The following is a 19359-nucleotide window of genomic DNA, read 5'->3' on the forward strand; positions in this document are numbered from 1 at the left end:
GCTGCATCTCCACCTCCGCCGGGTCCCTGGGTCTGCAGTGCAAACCTTGTGCTTCTGCCAAAGGCACCTTATGTGGATGGGACTGCATGTCGGATCCCTGAGCCGAACCAAACCTGTTCTAGAAGCTAAGGTGGGAGGTGGACCCGTTTTTACCAGCTCATCACTTGGGCGATCAGTAACTCAGCTGAAAATTATAGATGGTTGCCACTTCAAACCAAACATAATACTCCCATTTTTTCCTTTTTGGTACAAAGTATTTTGTAAGAAAGAGACACATAAATGTAAGCCCAGGCATTTTCAGTGAAATGTTATCAAGGGATGTCGTAACAGGTGGAAACTAGACAGAAGCCTGAGAAACGTGGAATGACTTCTGCCCCCATTCCCATCATCACCTTTTGCCTCTTCGTGTTGGGGTCTCTGGGTCCTGGGTTGGGAGTGAGTTTCATGAGGGGCAGGAATGTCCTGATGATTGGAGCTGCTGTGTCTGGAGCTTGGAAAGAGGAAGACTATGGAGGAGAAGGATGAAGAGGAAGAAGAGAGTGGTCTTCACACAACGTGTGGGCCAAGACAGCATGTGTAAGTCAAAGCATCTTCTAGCTTGTGGCAGAGTTGAGACAGGCAGGCCAGAGGGGACACCAGACCCCACCTCTCCAAGGACAAGAGGCCAGAGCCCAGTGACCATGCCCATGACCCTGTGAAGCCTTGTCCTGGAGGAGGGGGCAGGAGAGGGCCGTGTGGGGGCCAAGGGACTGTCATGAAAGCCAGGGGCGTCTCTGTCCACTCATCACTTCCAGGCCAGCCACCTTACAGAGGCTGCCCAGAGGACCTCTGTCAAGGGCCCCGGGCAGGGCTGAGCCCACATGATGGCTCCTGCAGAAGACAAGGTTCCAGGGAAGAGTTGAACAGTGGACAAAACCAACACACAGAGTAGGGGGCCTGGGGACTTCCCTGGTGGCCCAATGGATAGGAACCCACCTGCCAATGCAGGAGACGTGGGTTCGACCCTGGTCTGGGAACATCCCACATGTCTTGGAGCAACTAAGACCAGTGAGTCACACTACTGAGCCTGCATGCTGCGACTACTGACGCCTCCGTGCTGTAGGGGCCCGAGAGCTGCAGCTACTGAAGCCAGCATGCCCCAGAGCCCCCACACCACAACCACTGAGCCTGTGTGCCCTAGAGCCCGTGCTCCACAACAGGGGAAGCCTCTGCAGTGAGAAGACCGCGCATCACAACCAAGAGTAACCCCTGCTTCCCAAACCAGAGAAAGCCTGTGTGTGGCAATGAAGACCCAGCACAGCTGAAAATAAATAAATAAAATTATATATATATATATATATATATATATATAAAAATTAAGATGGTGCCCGGGCATTGCAGTTTTCATTCAAGTTAAACACCGTAACGTGAGGGGTACCATCCAGACCGCAGGACCCCAGACGAGGAAGCAGAAAAGGCTGGGAAATTTTCAGAGGTCTTTAAAGATCTCACCAATTAAGGTGACATCTTGTTGGTTCGTGTGTTGTTCCGGAAGCAGGGAGATGGATGGACTGACCACCCAGAACCCCTTCTCACCCCCTACCCCTACATCCTTCCAAGAGAGTGACCCTGGCCTGGTCCAGATGTGGTAGGCAGAACACCCGGACTCCCAACTTTTCTCAGTGCTCTGGTTGGCTGCGTGATTGGGCAGCTGATCAGCCTTGGCTTATCTTTCATCCAGGGTTCAGAGATTTGTTTCTTTTCCAGAAATTTGGTGCTTCCCAGGTGACACAGTGGTAAAGAATCTGCCTGACAATTCAGAAGAAGCAAGAGACATGAGTTCGATGTCTGGGTTGGGAGGATGATCCTCTGGAGAAGGAAATGGCAACCCATTCCAGTATTCTTGCCTGAAAAATCCCATGGACAGAGGAGCCTGGGAGGCTACAGCTCATAAGGGCACAAAGAGTTGGACATGACTGAGTAACTGCCCAATACGCAAAAAAAAAAAAAAAACAACAAAAAAAGATGTAACCACAGTAGGTGGTTCAAAGAGCTTTGAAGAGCATCACGAGGTCTGCTAATTTCAGAGGCAGCTCGAGCCCAAATGGCTCACTGCCAGGTTCCAATAGGAACCCGAGGGATGCAAACAGAAAAGCCTTGGCCAGTGAGGTGCACCTTGAGTTTATCATGCATTTACTTCATGAGGGGCAACCTGCCACAGTGATGGAAGGTCACTGTGGTATCACTCTGAGACCCTCATGGCGGAACCCTCTGTGCCATCTCCATTGTATCTACAGTACAATAGAGCAGACGACCACATGTTCTGTGGGTGGGTTGGGGGGAATGGAACTCATTCTGGAAAACAGGGAGGCTCCTTACCTCCCCTTCTTTCATTTCTAAAATCTCTCATGTCATCCAATTCAGTGCTGCATTTTCAACAAGTAATAGATACTTGTTGGGTGCATGGGTGGATGGGTGGATGGATGGATGGGAGGATGGGAGGGTGGGTGTTTGGATGGATGAATGGATGGGTAGATGGGTGGATGGATGGGTGGATGGATGGATGGATGGATGGATGTATGGATGGGTGGATGGATGGATGGATGGATGAATGGATGGGTGGATGATTGGTCTAGATGAGTTGGCGGATGTTTGGATAGAATGGAGCAAGGACAGGAAAGAGAGGGAGAGACAGTCAGATAGATGATCAGATAACTGACCAGAGCCAGCCTCACTTCTTGGTGAGCCTCCTCTCTGCTTGGTGCAGAGAGTAATATCCATGCCCCAGGCACATTGTTAACATGGCACCATCAAGTATTACTTTTGAGTACAATTTCTCAGATACCATGCTTGTTATACAAGCACAAGGGATTTTATTCTTTATCCTGAGGGCCCCTGGTAGTAGCTACCTTCGGATCATAGTGGCTTTGGAATTTAATGGACTGCAAATCAGATTGCTCTCTGGCTGTCTGTTTGATCACTGGGTGTAGACTGTTGAATCTCTCCAGAGGGAGAGCGGGGGCTGTGGCGTGCCGCCTCCCATCCCTCCCCTCCCCGATCACCGTGTCCCTGCATGTCTCTGTTAAGTGCACGCACAAGAGCCCAGGGTGCTGGCCGGGGCGGGGGTGGCGCGGTTCTGGGCTCATCACTCTGCGTCTGTCTCTCTGCCTGCTCCGTCCCCCTCCCTCTCCACCGTCTCCCCGTGTGCACACTCGCGTCTCTCCCCGTGTGCACACTCGCGTCTCTCAGCCTTGCTCCTTCCCTTCCCCTCGCCTCTCAGTCATGCCGCTGCCTCCGGGCCCCAGTGGGGCGCACTGTCTTCCCTCCATTCCCTGCAGTGACAGTTGCTTTCTGCCACCCAGCAGCTGGCACGTCTTCCCCTCTCAGCCGTGAGGACCGTCCTTCCTGAGGCGACAGGCCTTCTCCTTCAGCTCCATGACGCCTGTCCTCACAAGCACTGGGCTCCTGTCCTCCCCGCTTCCTCGGGTGTGGCCAGTAGGAGGCCAGCACGGGACCAGACAGGCCCGAGCTTGCCTCCTGGCTCCATCGCTTCGCAGCTGAGTGACCTGAGTTGTCTCATTCACCCCTCTCCATCCGTCTCCTCGCCCATAAGCGGGGGTGTTAGCGGCACCTGCCTCACAGGTGACTGCAGGACGAAATGAACAAATGTTCATAAAGCAGTGGGCATGCAGCCAGCACTCAGTAAATGCCAGCCCCTGACGTCACTGTCCCGACCACAGTGATGATGCTCTGGCTGCCCCTGTCGCCCCCGGGGCCTCGGGGTGTCCCGGGAAGCCTCGTGTCCACACTCCTGCCTCAATGCTCCTTTTTCTCTTGCAGTGAAGCTGATGTCAAGCAGCTCTGGCTGCAGCTCAAGAAGGACGAGCCTCACTTACTGTCCAACTTTGAAGATTTCCTGACCAGAATCTTCTCGCAGCTCCTAGAAGCCCATGAGGAGAAGAACGAGCTGGAGTGCGCCCTGAAAAAGTGGGTACCTGTGTCAGCCCGCCCTCTGCACAGACATGTGCAAACCAGGAACACCCCTTCTGTCTTATATCCGGCACTGCCGCCTGTCGGTCATCCACCCGAGCTGGGCCTGGGCTCGAGCTGACACGGTGTGTATGTTTCTAAGCCCTGGCTCACGTGCACTAGGCCCTCAGCCGTGCTCGGCACTGTGCTATCTTGTCTATTCATTCGGATATTTATCATCATCCACATTTTACAGATAGGGAAATTGAGGCAGTGGAAGGGTAAGTAACGCGTCCCCAGAATTCACAGCACGTAAGAGGCAGTGTGTATTCCGTTAAGCCAGATAGGCTGGTACCCAAGACCCGTTAGAAACCACCCTACCCGCCTCTGGGCAGTAAGGCCCCAGCATTTTGGGACCTCAGGCTGGGAGGAGTCCCAGCCTCACTGAATAAAAGTAGGTCCCAGCACCTCCTCTGTGGATGTTAGAAGCAAAACCAGGAAATCAGGAGCTCTGGGTCTGAGCCGTGTGGCTCTCCAGTCAGCTAGCTCTGTGACCTTGCTCTGCTCTCTTGGCCTCTTTGAGCTTCGGTTTTTCTCACCTGTAAAATGAGGGGTTGGGTTATTTTCTCCCCCTCATCACTCCGTCTCTGACCCCAGCCTTGATCACCCCCTAGGAGCCACAGGAAAGTTAGGTGACACCCCCAGAAGGGCCAACGGTTCCTTTGTTCCCTAGGGAGGCGGGGGTCCTGAGTGGCCACAGTGACCCAGCTCAGGGCTTAGAATCTTCCCTGCAGGGGGCCCCTCTGTGGCCTGCACCCCCGCAGGGAGAGCTTACTTCAGAGCCTTTCAGTCCTCACATCCATCTGTAAGTGGCCTCCATTCATGCTTTTGTCCCAGTTTAATGATGGTTATAAAGTTTGTGAGCTGAAAGTCAAGGTCACTGTCGGCTGTGTGGGAGAAATTAGTTCAGCCAGGAGTTCTAGCCCTCTGTGTCCACATCCTGGCCAGCTACCCCTGCCCTGGGTCAGCTGATGGAGTCCACCCTCGGCTGGGGAGGGGGTCACTGAACTGTCTGGCAGTCGATTTCCCAGAGGCCTGTAGCAAGCAGAGCACTGAAACAGGACAAGAGCACCCCGAGCTCCCGCCCAGGCACTGCCACCGACCAGCTGTGTGACCTCAGGCAACGTGCTTTACCTCTCTGTGCTCCAGTTTCCTTGCTGGCAGCATTAGAACAGGATTGGTGCTGTTTAAACTTTCTGATGGAGACTCATCAGAAGAAATGCACTTGACTTTGGCGCTCGCACACACATGCATGTCTGAGTAACTGAAACCACTTTCATGAAACATGCTCATTCCCCTTACATGTGACGAGCTCTGAGGTTTTTTATTTTATAGCACATGTGTACTCAGTCACATCTGACTCTTTGTGACCCCATGGACTGTAGCCCACCAGGCTCCTCTGTCCATGGCATTTCCCAAGCAAGAATACAGGAATGGGTTGCCATTTCCTCCTCCAGGGGATCTTCCTGACCTAGGGATTGAACTGTGTCTCTTGTGTCTCCTGCGTTGGCACACAAGTTCTTTACCTAGGAAGCCCAGCAATAAGAAATACACAGTAGGTCCCATTGGAGTTTCTGTGTTCTCTTCTCTTCCCTTAAAGAAAGAAAAAGCATTCATCACATCCTGCTTCCCGGTTCTACCTGAACCAGGTGATCCCTGAAGGTCCTTGTAGCTCAAGTCAAACAAGAAACTGAAACCCCAGAAGGATCAGTTCAGTTGTTCAATTGTGTCCAACTCTACGACCCCATGGACTGCAGCATGCCAGGCTTCTCTGTCCTTCACCAACTCCCAGAGCTTGCTCAAATTCATGTCCATCGAGTCAGTGATGCCATCCAACCATCTCATCTTCTGTTGTCCCCTTCTCCTCCTGCCTTCAATCTTTCTCAGCATCAGGGTCTTTTCCAATGAGTCAGCTCTTCACATAAGGTGGCCAAAATATTGGAGTTTCAGCTTCAGAATCAGTCCTTCCAATGAACACTCAGGATTGATTTCCTTTAGGCTTGACTGGTTTGATCTCCTTGCAGTCCAAGGGACTCTCAAGAGTCTTCTCCAACACCACAGTTCAAAAGCATCAATTCTTTGGTACTCAGCTTTCTTTATAGTCCAACTCTCACATCATACATGACTATTGGAAAGACTATAGCTCTGACTAGACAAACCTTTGTTGGCAAAGTAATGTCTCTGCTTTTTAATATGCTGTCTAGGTTGGTCATAACTTTTCTTCCAAGGATACAGAAGGATACTGGAAAAGGAAATGGCAACCCACTCCAGTATTCTTGCCTAGAGAATCCTGTGGACAGAGGAGCCTAGTGGGCTGCTGTCCATAGGGTCACACAGAGTTGCACACGACTGGGGCGACTTAGCAACAGCAGCAACAGAAGGATACAGAATAGTTAAATGGGAGGCTTTACAAATAGCTTGGGTGAGGCCAAGTGATGCTGGGACATCTAGGAGGCGAGTTTGGGAGTTTGGGCTTGTTTGAGGGAGGGACACACTCTGGTTAGTGAGAAAAGGAAGTCTGGAGAAATTTTTTTTTAAATATTTATTTGGCTGTCCTGAATCTTAGTTATAGCCCATGGGATCTTTAGTTATGCCGTGTGGGATCTAGTTCCCTGACCAGGGATCAAACCCGGGCTCCCTCCATTGGGAGCACAGAGTCTTAGACATCAGACCCCAGGAAAGTGCCCTGGGGGAATGGTTTGATTTGGGCTGGAGTCAGGGGAACCCTGACAACTGTCAGAGCATCTCCCAGGCTCCCCCATGAGCCGACTGTTCAGTCCAGGTTCTAACTCATCACTCTATCTGGGACATGAGCATCACCCAGAGAGCGTGAAAAGGCTTGACTGCTGTGGGCCACTTGGGGCTGGGCACCAGGGCACAGTTCTCGTGTGACTAGCAGCTGGCATGTAAGAGATGTGGGTTCGATCCCTGGGTCGGGAAGATCCCCTGAAGGAGGAAATGGCAACCCACTCCAGTGTTCTTACCTGGAGAATCCTATGGACACAGGAGCCTGGTGGGCTACAGTCCATGGGGTTGCAAAAGAGTCAGACACAACTAAAGCAACTTAGCATGCGTGCACAACGGGCACTTACTCTGTGCCAGGCTGAACTGGGCAAAAGGAACACAGAGTCCCCATCTCTGAGGAGTTTACAATCACGCCCAGGAGGCAGAGCCGTAAAAATTCTGCTGCAGAGCCGACCAGAAAATCCCTGGGCTGTTGAAACACTCGACAGCATTGCCATTGGCAGCAGCAGTAGCCTCGGCTTTCTCCTCCTTTTCTGAACCGCACACCTCGGTTCTCTCTCCCATGGGGCCCAGAGAAATGTGACTAACCTGGGGGCACTCCTGGCCCCAGCTCCCAGGCTGGCTGTGCCCCTCATGGTTAGTCTTGCTGCAGTGAGTGAGGAAGGGCCCCCAGCATCCTCCAGGGTCACCTCCAGGCTCTGGGAGGGAGGAGGATGCAGCGGGTGGGATGCTTGGGGGTGACATCTTGATGTCTGGAGACTCAAGCGTTAAGACAGTGTCAGAAACAGCACGGGGCCTTTCCTCCCTGCTGGCAGTTTCATTTTCTGACTCTGCACCTCAGGAGCAGGGGAAGGAAGCAAGTCTGGGAGCCTTCGACCTCCCCCGACCCTTGTCTCTTGGAACAGCAGTTGAGAAGCCCTCAGATTTGGGCTAGAATCTGGGTTCAGTGTTTGACGCTGCTGCATGTCCATGGGCAAGCAGCCACGACCCAGTGGGATGAGGCAGGGGCAGGTCAAATGCAGGGACCTTGGGCTAATGCCCAGCTCCTCTGCTGCACCTCCAGAGGTGGGTGCATGCCCTCCAGCACCTCCACTTCCCTCCGAAGAAAAGGGAGGTCAGGTCGCAACCAAGCCACTCTTCTCTGTATGCACCGTGCAGAGACTTGGAGAAACTTATACTTTACCTTAGGAGACATATGAGTAGTTTGACACGAGAAAGGACTTCTGGCCATCAGAGTGATGAATTCTTCCACTGTATAAAGCATCCTGCCATTGATGATGATTCAGAAAAAAGAGAAAAGCTTGGGCTCTCCAGATGTAGAACGGGGCTGCCTGGAGGCAGCATCACCAGCAGGAATTCTGGAACCACACCCCAGGAGGACCCCGTCAGCTTGGTCTGCAGTGGGGGCTCCAAGTCTACATGTATAAAATCTCCTGACTTTGGACCAGAGCTGGAATCTGCTGGAGGAGTTGCTGGGTTGAGTTCCTTACCAGGATCTAACCCTGAGGATGGGGGAGAAGATGGATTAGGCTGTATCTGGGGAGCGCTTTGAAGAGAAGTGCTTTCAAGATCAAAGGCAGCCTCAGCTCCATGCTCTGCAGCTCAGAGCCTGGAAACACCCCCAGGCCGCCCGCTCTGCATCCTCGGTGGACCACCCTTGGCCTTGGCGAGCTTAGCCCACACCCTCATTGGCATTGGTTCCTCATCTGCACAGTTTCCTGGCCCAGATGATTCAGGCCTTGAGCAGTTTCTCAGGAGCGTGGAGGTTGGTGGAGGTGGGCTGCACTTGCAACTCCCACCCTCCCAGCCACTGTCCCATTGCTGTCCACGCAGACTCACTTCCTTTAGCCCTGAGACGGTGTCCAGACCAGGAAGGAAGGTGTCTCATAACCTGACAGGCAGCCCAACTGGGATACCTGGTACCTGACACAAGCCTGAGAACTGGTGTTCCGTGATGGGGGTGGGGGGTGGTCACTGTTTCTTTGACCTTGCCACCAGGTAGGACAGGGGTCCCCAACCTCCGGGATCTAATGCCTGCTGATCTGAGGTGAGCTCATGGAATAATAATAGAAATAAAGGGCACAGTAACTATAATGCAACTTGAATCATCCTGAAAGCAACCCGCCCCATCACCCTGGGCAGGGGGGAATTATCTTCCATGAAAATGGTCCCTGGTGCCAAAAAGGTCGAAGACCACTGATGGCAAGTAAAGCATTGTATGTATGGCCAGTAGTCCTTGTTATGAATCTTAGCTGTGTGGTTCTGGCAAGTTAGCTTGTTTCAGAATGACCAGGGGCTCTGGGTTAAAAGGTAGATCCTTAGGTTCCTACCCCAGAGGGTCTAAATCAGTATGTCTTGGGGGTGGGGGATCCAGGAATGTGGGTTCTGAAGCAGGTAGACCCCAGACCTCACTGAGAAATGCTGTCTAGCTTCTAGAAGGTATGTGTGTTAGTCACTCAGGGGCTTCCTTGGTGGCTTAGATGGTTAGGAATTCACCTGCAATGCAGGAGACTCAGGTTCAATCCCTGGGTCGGGAAGATTCCCTGGGGAAGGGAATGGCAACCCACTCTAGTGTTCTTGCCTGGAGAATTCCATGGACAGAGGAGGCAGACTGGTGGGCTACAGTCCATGGGGTCCCAAAGAGTCGGACACGACTGAACAAACTTCTGGAAGGTATCAGGCTGCAGCAGGCACACCCTGGCTCTTCCAGTCTGTAATTCCTCTCCCGTTCTCTGAGTAGAGGGAAGTTCTTGGGGTGGGCCCTCAGCCATGAGGCCACGGCTTATTCACGCCCGTGTTTTTTTAATTGGTGTACTATTATCGGAGGCAGAAGCACATTGTTAACTTTGCCCTGAGAGCAGAAGGAACAGTGAGGGTAATTGTGCTCTGTGGTCACTGGGGGCATGATTTGTAAACCTGACTAATGAAGAATGGTTTGCTTTATAGGCTGGGATAAAGCTGCAAAGTTGGTTTATACAAGGCAGCAGAATCTAATTAGGGAGAAACCATCCATCTTGAAAATCCAATTGGTGATTTTACAGCCTTCGCAGAATTTTCGACAAACTCGTATGTTTGCCTTTCATTCAGTGATACTCTAATCCTGTGTGTGTGAGAGAGAGAGACAGACCACAGAGAGACTGGGAGAGACTGCTTTCAGGGGAACAAGAGAACCCTAGTGAATTTTTCTAGTGAGAGCCTCCCTTTGCCTCTGGAGACTGCAGTTGCGAGGAAAAGGCAGCAGGGAGCGGTGGCGAGTCTGAGTCCCAACCACGAAGTTGGCGGAGGCAGAATGCGCTTCCATTTTCTCTGGCAAAGAGCAGACTCTCTGAGAGGTTTCTGGCCCGGGGTCTCCATTCTGTGAACAGAGCATGAGGGGCAGGGGTCGGGGAGACAGGGGAAGGGGGCAGCCTCCAGACATTCAGCCCCATTCCTCACCGCCTTGATCTCTCACTCCACAATTGACAGGCGCCAGATGAGGTTTGGATGCTGACAATCCAGAACACAGAGGTGTGGGGTTGTCATCTTTCCTTTTTAACATTTTTATTGACGTATCACTGATTTACAATGCTATATTAGTTTCTGCTATTCAGCAAAGTGAATCAGCTATACATACATATCTGCTATGCTGTGCTTAGTAGCATCTGACTCTTTGTGACCCCGTGGACTGTAGCCCACCAGGCTCCTCTGTCCGTGGGGATTCTCCAGGCAGGAATGCTGGAGTAGCTTGCCAAGACCTCCTCCAGGGGATCTTCCCAACCCAAGGATCAAACCCAAGTCTCCCACAATGCAGGTGGATTCTTTACCATCTGAGCCACCAGAGAAACCCATGTATCTGCGTGTGTGTGTGTGTGTGCACGTGCACACACACGCGTGCTAAGTCGCTTCAGTCAGTCCAACTCTTTGAGATCCCTTGGACTGTAGCCCACCAGGCTCCTCTGTCCAAGGGATTCTCCTGGCAAGAACACTGGAATGGGTAGCCACTCCCTTCTTCAGGGGATCTTCCTGACCCAGGGATTGAACCCAGGTATCCTGCATTGCAGGAGGATTCCTTACAGCTGAGCCACTGGGGAAGCCAGTGGAGACCGCAGTTGCGAGGAAAAGGCAGCAGGGCACCTTTATATATATATATATATATATATATATATGATATATCATATATCTTTTTAAAATTCTTTTCTCATGTAGGTCATTACAGAGTACTGAATAGAGTTCCCTGTGCTATACAGTAGGTCCTTATTACTTGTCTGTTTTGTATATAGCAGTGTGTATATGTCAATCCCAATCTCCCAACTTATCCCCCCACCCCCACTTTCCTCCCCGGTAACCGTAAGTTTGTTTTCTGCATCTGTGCCTCTATTTCTGTGTTGTAAATAAGTTTACTTGTGCCCTTTCTTTAGAGCCCACATATGTGATATCATACGATATTTGTCTTAGAAGTGGATTCTGCAAGGACAGGCTGGAGGGCACGGGCTGGGAGTTGAAGCCTGGGTTCTTCTGCCGCTCTGGCCCCAGGAACCGGGTGACCACAGACTGGCCCCCTCCCTGCCTCGACCCACATTTCCCTTCCTGTGGACACACAGGATGCTTGTCTGTGATGGGAGGGGCTCTTCCTCTCTCTGCACCTGCCTCTCACCAGGCTCTGCAAACCAGAGTCCTGTGTATCAGACCACTGCCCATCCACAAGCACACACATGGAATCAGAACGACCCCTCTCCAAGGCCTGTGGCCATTTCTTAAGCTGTCCTTCGAGTTCAAGTTCCTGAAATGTATCTAAAATGCAGACAAATGCTGCTTGTCCTGTCCGAGGTCAAAACTACACCTCCGTTTAGGGAAGGAAGACACTGCATTGTTTCTTGGAGTAATTTCAGCACATCCTGCCTAAAACCTAGACACTGGACCTGGTGATTTTCTGAGACCCTTTGTTTCTAAGGAAAGGAAAAGGAGAGAGCAAACTGGGAAAAAAAATATTTTGACCAATTAATATTCGACAGCAGGAAGGCCTCACCGGTGTGCTGTTAGCTGGGGCCGCAGTGGTGCTGAGGATTAAAATACTCTGCTTGCGCCTGGTACCTTGACTCTCTGTGTGCACTTGGTGAAGGTTAATTAATTTCCACGGTGCCTGTCAGAGGCTGGCAGGGAAAGGTCTTGCTCCCTGAGAATTCTCTCTGAACCTAAAGCTTGTACTGATGGGGAGCATCACTATCTCCAGCCCTCCTTGCTTCCCACAAACATTCCATCCTTAGATCTCCAATACGCCTGATACTGTGCACATGCACACACCACACACACACACACACACACACACACCACACACACACACACACACACACACGTCGTCCTTGCGAGAGGGGGCATCCACCGCAGTCAGATGCCCAGGGTGGCACTGTTTCCTTGAGGCTGGTTGGACCTTTCACCCCGGCTTTTGGTAGGTCATTTGCTCTAAAAGAGCTGGTTAGAAACTCAGCATTCTCTCTCACTGGAGCTGTTCTAAACCAGTTTGCGGACATACTTGGTGGCAATATTATGGCAAGGACTCTGACACTGGAAACGTGGTTGGATCAGACAAGACCTCTTTCAACCCCCAAATTTTTCGATTCTCCTGGAATCTGGCATTTCCCTGCCACCCCATGTGGTCCACCCATGGACTTCTGAGTCTGGTATCCAAAGTCTTATATTTATTTCTTACAGATTTTCAGCGTTAACACTTTGAGCACAGGCCCTGTGGATGACATCAGTGTCTGAGTGTCCATAACCTAGTGGAGACTGCATAAACCCAAAGGAAAGAGTCATTCAGGACTTTGAAAGGTTCAAATAAAGACATGTGGTGTTCTCTGAGGTCCGGGAAGAGGGTCAGGAAATCAGAACAGATGGAGAAATCCTCGTGGAGAAGACTTCAGAGTCTGTGTTTGTGCATCAGGCAATCTGAGTGGTTCCAGAAACTGTGGCAGCAAAGGGGTGTGTAATAAGCAAACACAGTCGGTTGCCTCTTTCCTCTGATGGCAGAATGTGGTGAGCTTGGCTGGGGCACCACATGCCATATGCCCACGTCTTTTGAGAGTGCCTCTCGCCACTGTTTCTCCCAGAGAAGTAATTTCTCTGCAGCCCCTGCTCACACACAGCCTGCGTCTCTAATGGATCACTCCGACAGGAGGTTTTATTGACTAAGCTTTCTGTTCTTCACCTTTCTGATTGCTTCTGACCCTTTCCAAACCCAGCAGCCCTTTTATCCTTAAAACGAAGACCCTCCACCCCTTGGGGAGCACTGGCCCTTGCCCTCTGCAGCCCATGATAATAATTAGGAAAATAAATAATCCCTTATATCTGTCTAGGACTTTGCAGTTTCAAACACTTTACCTGCCCATTCATTGTAACCATGCTGGAAGGAACGGGGAGCAGCTGTTATCCTGGGATCAAAGGATGTCGAAGCATTTACCCAAGGTCACACAGAGGAAATAAGCCGGTTCTGGGATCATAACCCTGGCCGTCTGCACCCCTGAGCTGGGTTAGTGATGCCTATGGTATACACAGCACCTTAATATTCTCATTCTCGAGCTCGTGTGTCCAGCCCTGGGTCACAGCTCAACCTCTGAAGTCCTTCATGCCTCAACAGCCTCCAAAGAGACCAGGTTTGTTCAAAAGCATTTCCAAAGTATGAGCTCCATGTGGGAGCCCATATGGGCCAGGACCACTGATGCCCACCTGCAACCCATGGCTTCTTTGCGGTGGGTCCCTCCTCTGTGATGAGGGCAGGGGTAGGTGCCATTCAGAGGCTGCATCTCTCTTCCCTCCATTTGTTTTGCTGTTGTCCTTGAGGTTCAGACGCTAAGTTGTGTGCAGCAATTCAAGATCCCATGGACTTCCCTGTCCTACACCATCTCCTGAACTTTGCTCAAACTCATGTCTATCGAGTTGATGATGCCATCCAACCGTCTCATCCTCTGTCATCCCCTTCTCCTCCTGCCTTCAATCTTTCCCAGCATCAGGATCTTTTCCAATGAATCAGCTCTTCACCAAAGTATTGGAGTTTCAGCTTCAGCATCAGTCCTTCCAATGAATATTCTGGACTGATTTCCTTTAGGATTGACTGGTTTGATCTCCTTGCTGTCCAGGGGACTCTCAAGAGTCTTCTGCAGCACCACCGTTCAAAAGCATCAATTCTTCAGTGCTCAGCCTTCTTTATAGTCCAATTCTCACATCTGTGTTTGTAAAATTACTTACTTCACGACTAACAAACTGACATGTGAGCATGAAAAGCATAAAGTTTATTAATTTAATCCAATAAAACTTCAAGTTAATATAACACATTTAATGATAATGTAGAATTAATGCCCTGCATGGTTATTAGGCTTACATGGTACATAGCTTATATGAATGATTATAATGAGTATGACATTAGCAGCGCCAAATCCATTTCGAAGTTTTTCTCATCTCACTTTATCAGTTCTCTGGTGCTTGTATAGTTGGAATCACTGTCTGTAATTTTCCTAAATACCATTTGCCACGTCGCATTTGAATTTCTTCCATCACAGGAAGGCAATTCCAGGGACCAGGGGAAGCCTATCTTTCTCTCTGAACTTTCCTATCCACTGTATCCATTTCTGTCCCCAAGGGGTCCCTGTGTAACCACAGGTGTCTCAGTTCCTTGTTTCTCGCCAAGATTTTCTTGTAATTGTTGTGGGGTAGCCAAGAACCAAAGCAGCAATCCAAACATTTGTCATTTACTGAGAAGAGAGTTCTCCCTCTTTGCCAAAAAGACGCTTGTTACTCCCAGAATGGGAGGTCCAGCGGTGAGCAGAGAGCCTCAGCTCAGAGGCATCTTGGGGAGCCGTGCCCTTCTCTCTGGGCACAACCCTGGACCAATGGGGTACTCACTCCAAGTCAGGTTTATGGTCCTGGAGGTACAACCAGGAACGTGAACTCAGACCAGTGAGTAACCTTGACTGTGTGTTCTGGGGCGGCTGTGTGGTTCCTGTAGAACTGAAAGGATGCCAATCAAAATTGTGGCCTGTGCATGGGGTGCCAGGTTCCCCCAGCAGATAGCGAGTGAGGAAAGACCAGCCCATGGGCTGTGGTGCGGGAGACCTGAGTTCGACCCCTGGGTCAGGAAGATCCCCTGGAGAAAGGAATGGCAACCCGCTCCAGTATTCTTGCCTGGAGAGCTCCATGCATGGAGGAGCCTGGTGGGCTACAGCCCATAGGGTTGCAAAGAGTCGGACACGACTGAGATTCTAACACTTTGAGTTTCACCCTCCCCATGGCCCCGTGCTGAGATGGTCTGAGTCCTTGGACAGGAGTGGCCCCTCCCTCTGGAGGGGGTGTTGTGATGGAGGTGGTAGTCATCACCATGGAACCTTTTGAGAGCCTGTGAAAAACGAGGGTCACCCAAAGTTCAGCACACCAGGAGAGTACAGCTCAGACAGTGCTGATGGAGCCAGGTGGAGAGAAAGCAGCCAACGTGGGAAAGAGATAAACCAAGAAACCAAGCAGAGAAAAAGCCCACACCTTTATGCTGTGGAAAAGCATAGGGATCGGCGGGTAACGCTATGATGAGTGTCGCGAGGCTGGGTGGTTGGTGCTGGCATAAAGCAGAGCACAAGAAGATGGAGCCGGGACGCTCCCCTCCCCACCAGCAAGTGTGTGGATCATCTGGGGGGGAGGGCCGAGAGACAGGAGGACGAGAGGGTCCTGCCTGTCCTCTGTGGTCTGCTGATCCTGAGGAGCTGACCCGGCAGTCTTGGCTGGCCGACCTACGTGGTCACGCCCACCACCCAGAGCTCCACTGGGGAATAGAAGCTTCTCATCAGACTCTCCTTGTCACCTGTGCAGGAAAATCGCTGCCTATGATGAAGAAATCCAGCACCTCTATGAGGAGATGGAACAGCAGATCAAAACCGAGAAGGAGCAGTTTCTCCTGAAGGTGAGAGTCCATTCAAGTCCGGGCCTTGGCTGTGCTGGCCAGGCTGAAATAGCGAAATAGCACCTGCTCTGACCACCTTCTGCCTCCTGGGCCTAAGGTCACAGTACCCCCATGGTATTATTGATTTCCTATTTTGGGGCTTTGTTTTTTTTTTCAAGGTCGTTGTCACCTTCAAATTTGGCATGTAATTTACTGGTTCATTTTGATCGATTGTGGTCTGTCTGGTCCTATTAAGATGTTAACCCCAGAGAGCAGGGGTCGTCCTCTTTTATGGACTGATGTACCCTTGGAACCCCCACTGTGCCTGGAGCAGAGTAGGCAGGCAATCAACACGTATCTGTTGGATCAATGAGTAAACGGGGATTACAGAGGGATGGAGGGGTTTACCGCTGAAAGCATCCTGAAGGCTGGGCTTGATTTTGGTCATTCCTGGAGGGAGCTAGTGTTGTACATGCTTCCTGTCTACCTGGACTGGGGGGGGGTCACTGAAGCCCTGGGATGGCGTGTTGTTGCTGCTGCTCAGTGGCTAAGTCGTGTCCAACTCTTTGCAACACCATGGACTGCAGCACACCAGGCTTCTCTGTCCTTCACTGTCTCCCAGAGTTTGCTCAAACTCATGTCCACTGAGTGGATGATGCCATCCAACCATCGCATCCTCTGTTGTCCCCTTCTCCTCCTGCCCTCAATCTCTCCCAGCATCAGGGGTTTTTTTTCCCAGTGAGTCGGCTTTCACATCAGGTAGCCAAAGTATTGGAGCTTCAGCTTCAGCATCAGTCCTTCCAGTGAATATTCAGGATTGATTTCCTCTAGGATTGACTGGTTTGATGTTCCCCAGACTCTCAAGAGTCTTCTTTAGCATCACAATTCGAAAGCATCAGTTCTCCAGCGCTCAGCATTCCTTATGGTCCAGCTCTCACATCTGTACAAGACTACTGGAAGTCCAAAGGCTGAGTGGACCCTGCTGTTGAGCAGGTTCAAGGTGGTAAAAGCAGTCTCCATCCAGGTGCCTTTGGGCCTCACATGTCCCTCTCCCTGGTCTGGCAGGACACGGAGAGGTTCCGGGCCCGAAGTCAGGAGCTGGAGCGGAAGCTGCTCTCAAAGGAGCAGGAGCTGGAACAGCTGGTCCAGAAGCAGAAGCGGGTAAACTTTCCTCTGCATCCTCAGAGGACCCGACTCTCTACTCTATCCTCCCCTCTTTTCTTACCCACTTTCCCTGCCCTTTGCTTAAGGACTTAATTTTTTCCAATCTGAGAAGAACCATTTAATGATACAAAAGAGAGCATTTAATGTAAAGTTTAAAAATAAAATAAAATTTAAAAAAAAATCACAGGTGATCCCAAGATAAAACCTTTGTACTCTCCCATGCCTGGTGTTTAACTCAGAAAAATTGCTGACGGTCGAGGTATCTGCAGACATGGGGGTATAGTTATGCCTGGGAGCTACCAGAAAGCTGAAACTGTAGTTTGTTTCCTGCATCCTGTGTGAGAGAGGAGGGAGATGCTGAGACATGGGGCCACAGTCACTGATTTGGGGGGAGGGGGCTGCAGACTGTGATGTCTTCCTGCCAGGATGGCTGGGGATGCCTCCAGTTGGAAGAGGCTCCTCAAAGTTCCGTTTGTCTGTTCCATCTCTTCCCATGCACCCAGAAAATGCACATCAGCCCCTTTGCGACTGCTCCCATCACCCCACAGGATCGATGCAGACACCAGACTCTCCCTTGATGCACCTGAGTACCCAGAGGCAGGCTAGGCAGTATCTCTGTGTCCATCCACCCTGTCTGGGAGAGCCTGGCACAGGACCCCGAGAGATGGTCTCTCTAGGCAAGTGAAAAATGAGTGACTTTGGAGCTCGCACACACTTGGATGTGTGAGTAACTGAAACCAGAGTTTCATGAAATATGCTCACTGTCCTTACGTGTGACGAGCTCTGAGGTTTTCTGTTCTATAGCATGTGCGTACTCAGTCTCGTCTGACTCTTTGTGACCCCATGGACTGTAGCCCGCCAGGCTCCTCTGTCCATGGCATTCTTCAGACAAAATTACTGGAGTGGATTGCCATTCCCTTCTCCAGGGGATCTTCCTGACCCGGGGATGGAACCTGGATCCCCTGCATTGCAGACAGATTCTTTACCATCTGAGCAACCAGGGAAGCCTAGGCAAGCCTCCTCTTCAAAGCAAGGGGCTCATAGGTAGAGAGAGAGCCATTTGCCACTTGGCCTCCTGTTTTGTTTTGTTTGGTGCTGGAAGGAATCCAGCCCTGGACAGACCCAGACGCATTGCTTCCATTTGAAAAGAGAGGGATATTTTTAGCAGCACATTAAAATACGGTTGAAGACAACCCATGCTAAGGCTGGAAGACAGTTCCACTCCTGCGAATCCCCAACCCGTAGATTTTGGTTTTTCTCCTGCAGCGAGATGCTCTCAATGCCTGGAACTGCCAGCTGCCTCCCCATCCCCACCACACAGTCATACCTGGCTTCTCCTCCCTCTTTCTCCTCCTTACTGTTACGTATTAAGATCTTCACAAATAGATTTATCCCTTCAATGAGTGATTGCCACTCGACTTAATTACTGCATGCTTGCCTGATTACACAGGGGCCTCCTGAGATTGGTACAGACGTCCTTGTTTTTGCCTCCTTTTTCTCTTACTGGCCACATTCATTCAACTAAATCCATTATGATCTGTGTGCCTTGCTTTGAGTCTTCCTCTGGTGACAGGGTTAGAAGCTCTGTACAGACTAATCACCAGCCAGAAAAACCTTAAGGTGTTTAGTTGCTTTAGGGACATGAGAAAAGGTCCATGTTTGGTTGGACCGGTTTGAGCTATTTCCTAAGGGTTTGCAGGGTTTGTGGCTACCATAGCAAACTTGTCTAGATGAAAGGACTCAGACTTGTTTAGCTGGGAGAGGAAAAGGGAATAAATTTTTTTTTTAATATGGCGTTTAGCGCCTCCTTTTCCGAGCCCTTTTCCTCCTTTACCTCTACCAGACATGATGAAAAGCAACTATTGCTCTTTTCCAGTCGAAAAGGGAATAAATTGATTGACATTCAGGATTCATGACCGGGGCAGGTGGCTGTGTGAAGAACGACACTTAGCAGTTTCCATCTCCATCAAGGACCAAGGGGAAGCAACTAGTGTGGAGGACAAGAGGGGTCTCATGAGAGCCTAAGACATTGATGAGACCGCTGGTGAGACGATGGTCATCAGCACTGGGATAGAGGGACAGATGATGGTCTTTCTGAATGGTGCAGCCCCTCCCAGGACTTTTTTTTTTTTTTAAACAATGTTGCTTTAAAAAATGGATTTCATTTTGGCTCTGCTGGGTCCTTGTTGCTGCACGTGGGCCTTTCTCTAGTTGGGTGAGTCCGGGTTACTCTCTTTCACGGTCTGAGGGCTTCTCACTGTGATGGTTTCTCTTGTGGAGTGCAGGCTCTAGGACACAGGCTCGCAGTTGCAGCTCCTGGGCTCCAGAGCGTGGGCTCAATAGTTGTAGCTTAGTTGTGCCTCAGCATGTGGAATCTTCTCGGACCAGGGATCGAACCCACATCTCCTGCATTGGCAGGTGGATTCTCAATGACTGGACAACCAGGGAAGTCCTGCCCAGATTGTTTAGTAGCCCCGTGGAGACAGGGGAGAGACAGGAGTGCTCTGGAAGCTTCTTCCTGCCCCTGGAAGAGTGTGTGTGTGTGT

The 19359-nt window shown here is 50.8% G+C and overlaps 1 protein-coding gene across 4 annotated transcripts in view; it reads left to right on the forward strand.

Moving 5' to 3' along the window:
• Nucleotides 1-19359, forward strand: part of CRACR2A (calcium release activated channel regulator 2A) — a 156575-nt gene that overhangs the window by 92607 nt on the left and 44609 nt on the right. For all 4 annotated transcript variants that reach the window (XM_086404262.1, XM_086404261.1, XM_086404263.1 and 1 more), the window contains 3 exons: nucleotides 3820-3966; nucleotides 15580-15670; nucleotides 16715-16810. In XM_086404262.1, coding sequence (XP_086260388.1) covers nucleotides 3820-3966; nucleotides 15580-15670; nucleotides 16715-16810 — 334 coding nt within the window. The remainder of the gene's footprint in view (nucleotides 1-3819; nucleotides 3967-15579; nucleotides 15671-16714; nucleotides 16811-19359) is intronic.

This window comes from Bos grunniens, chromosome 5, assembly GCF_055505025.1.
Source record: "Bos grunniens cultivar Pamir isolate PY7600 chromosome 5, Bosgru_T2T1.0, whole genome shotgun sequence".
Lineage (NCBI taxonomy): Eukaryota > Metazoa > Chordata > Mammalia > Artiodactyla > Bovidae > Bos > Bos grunniens.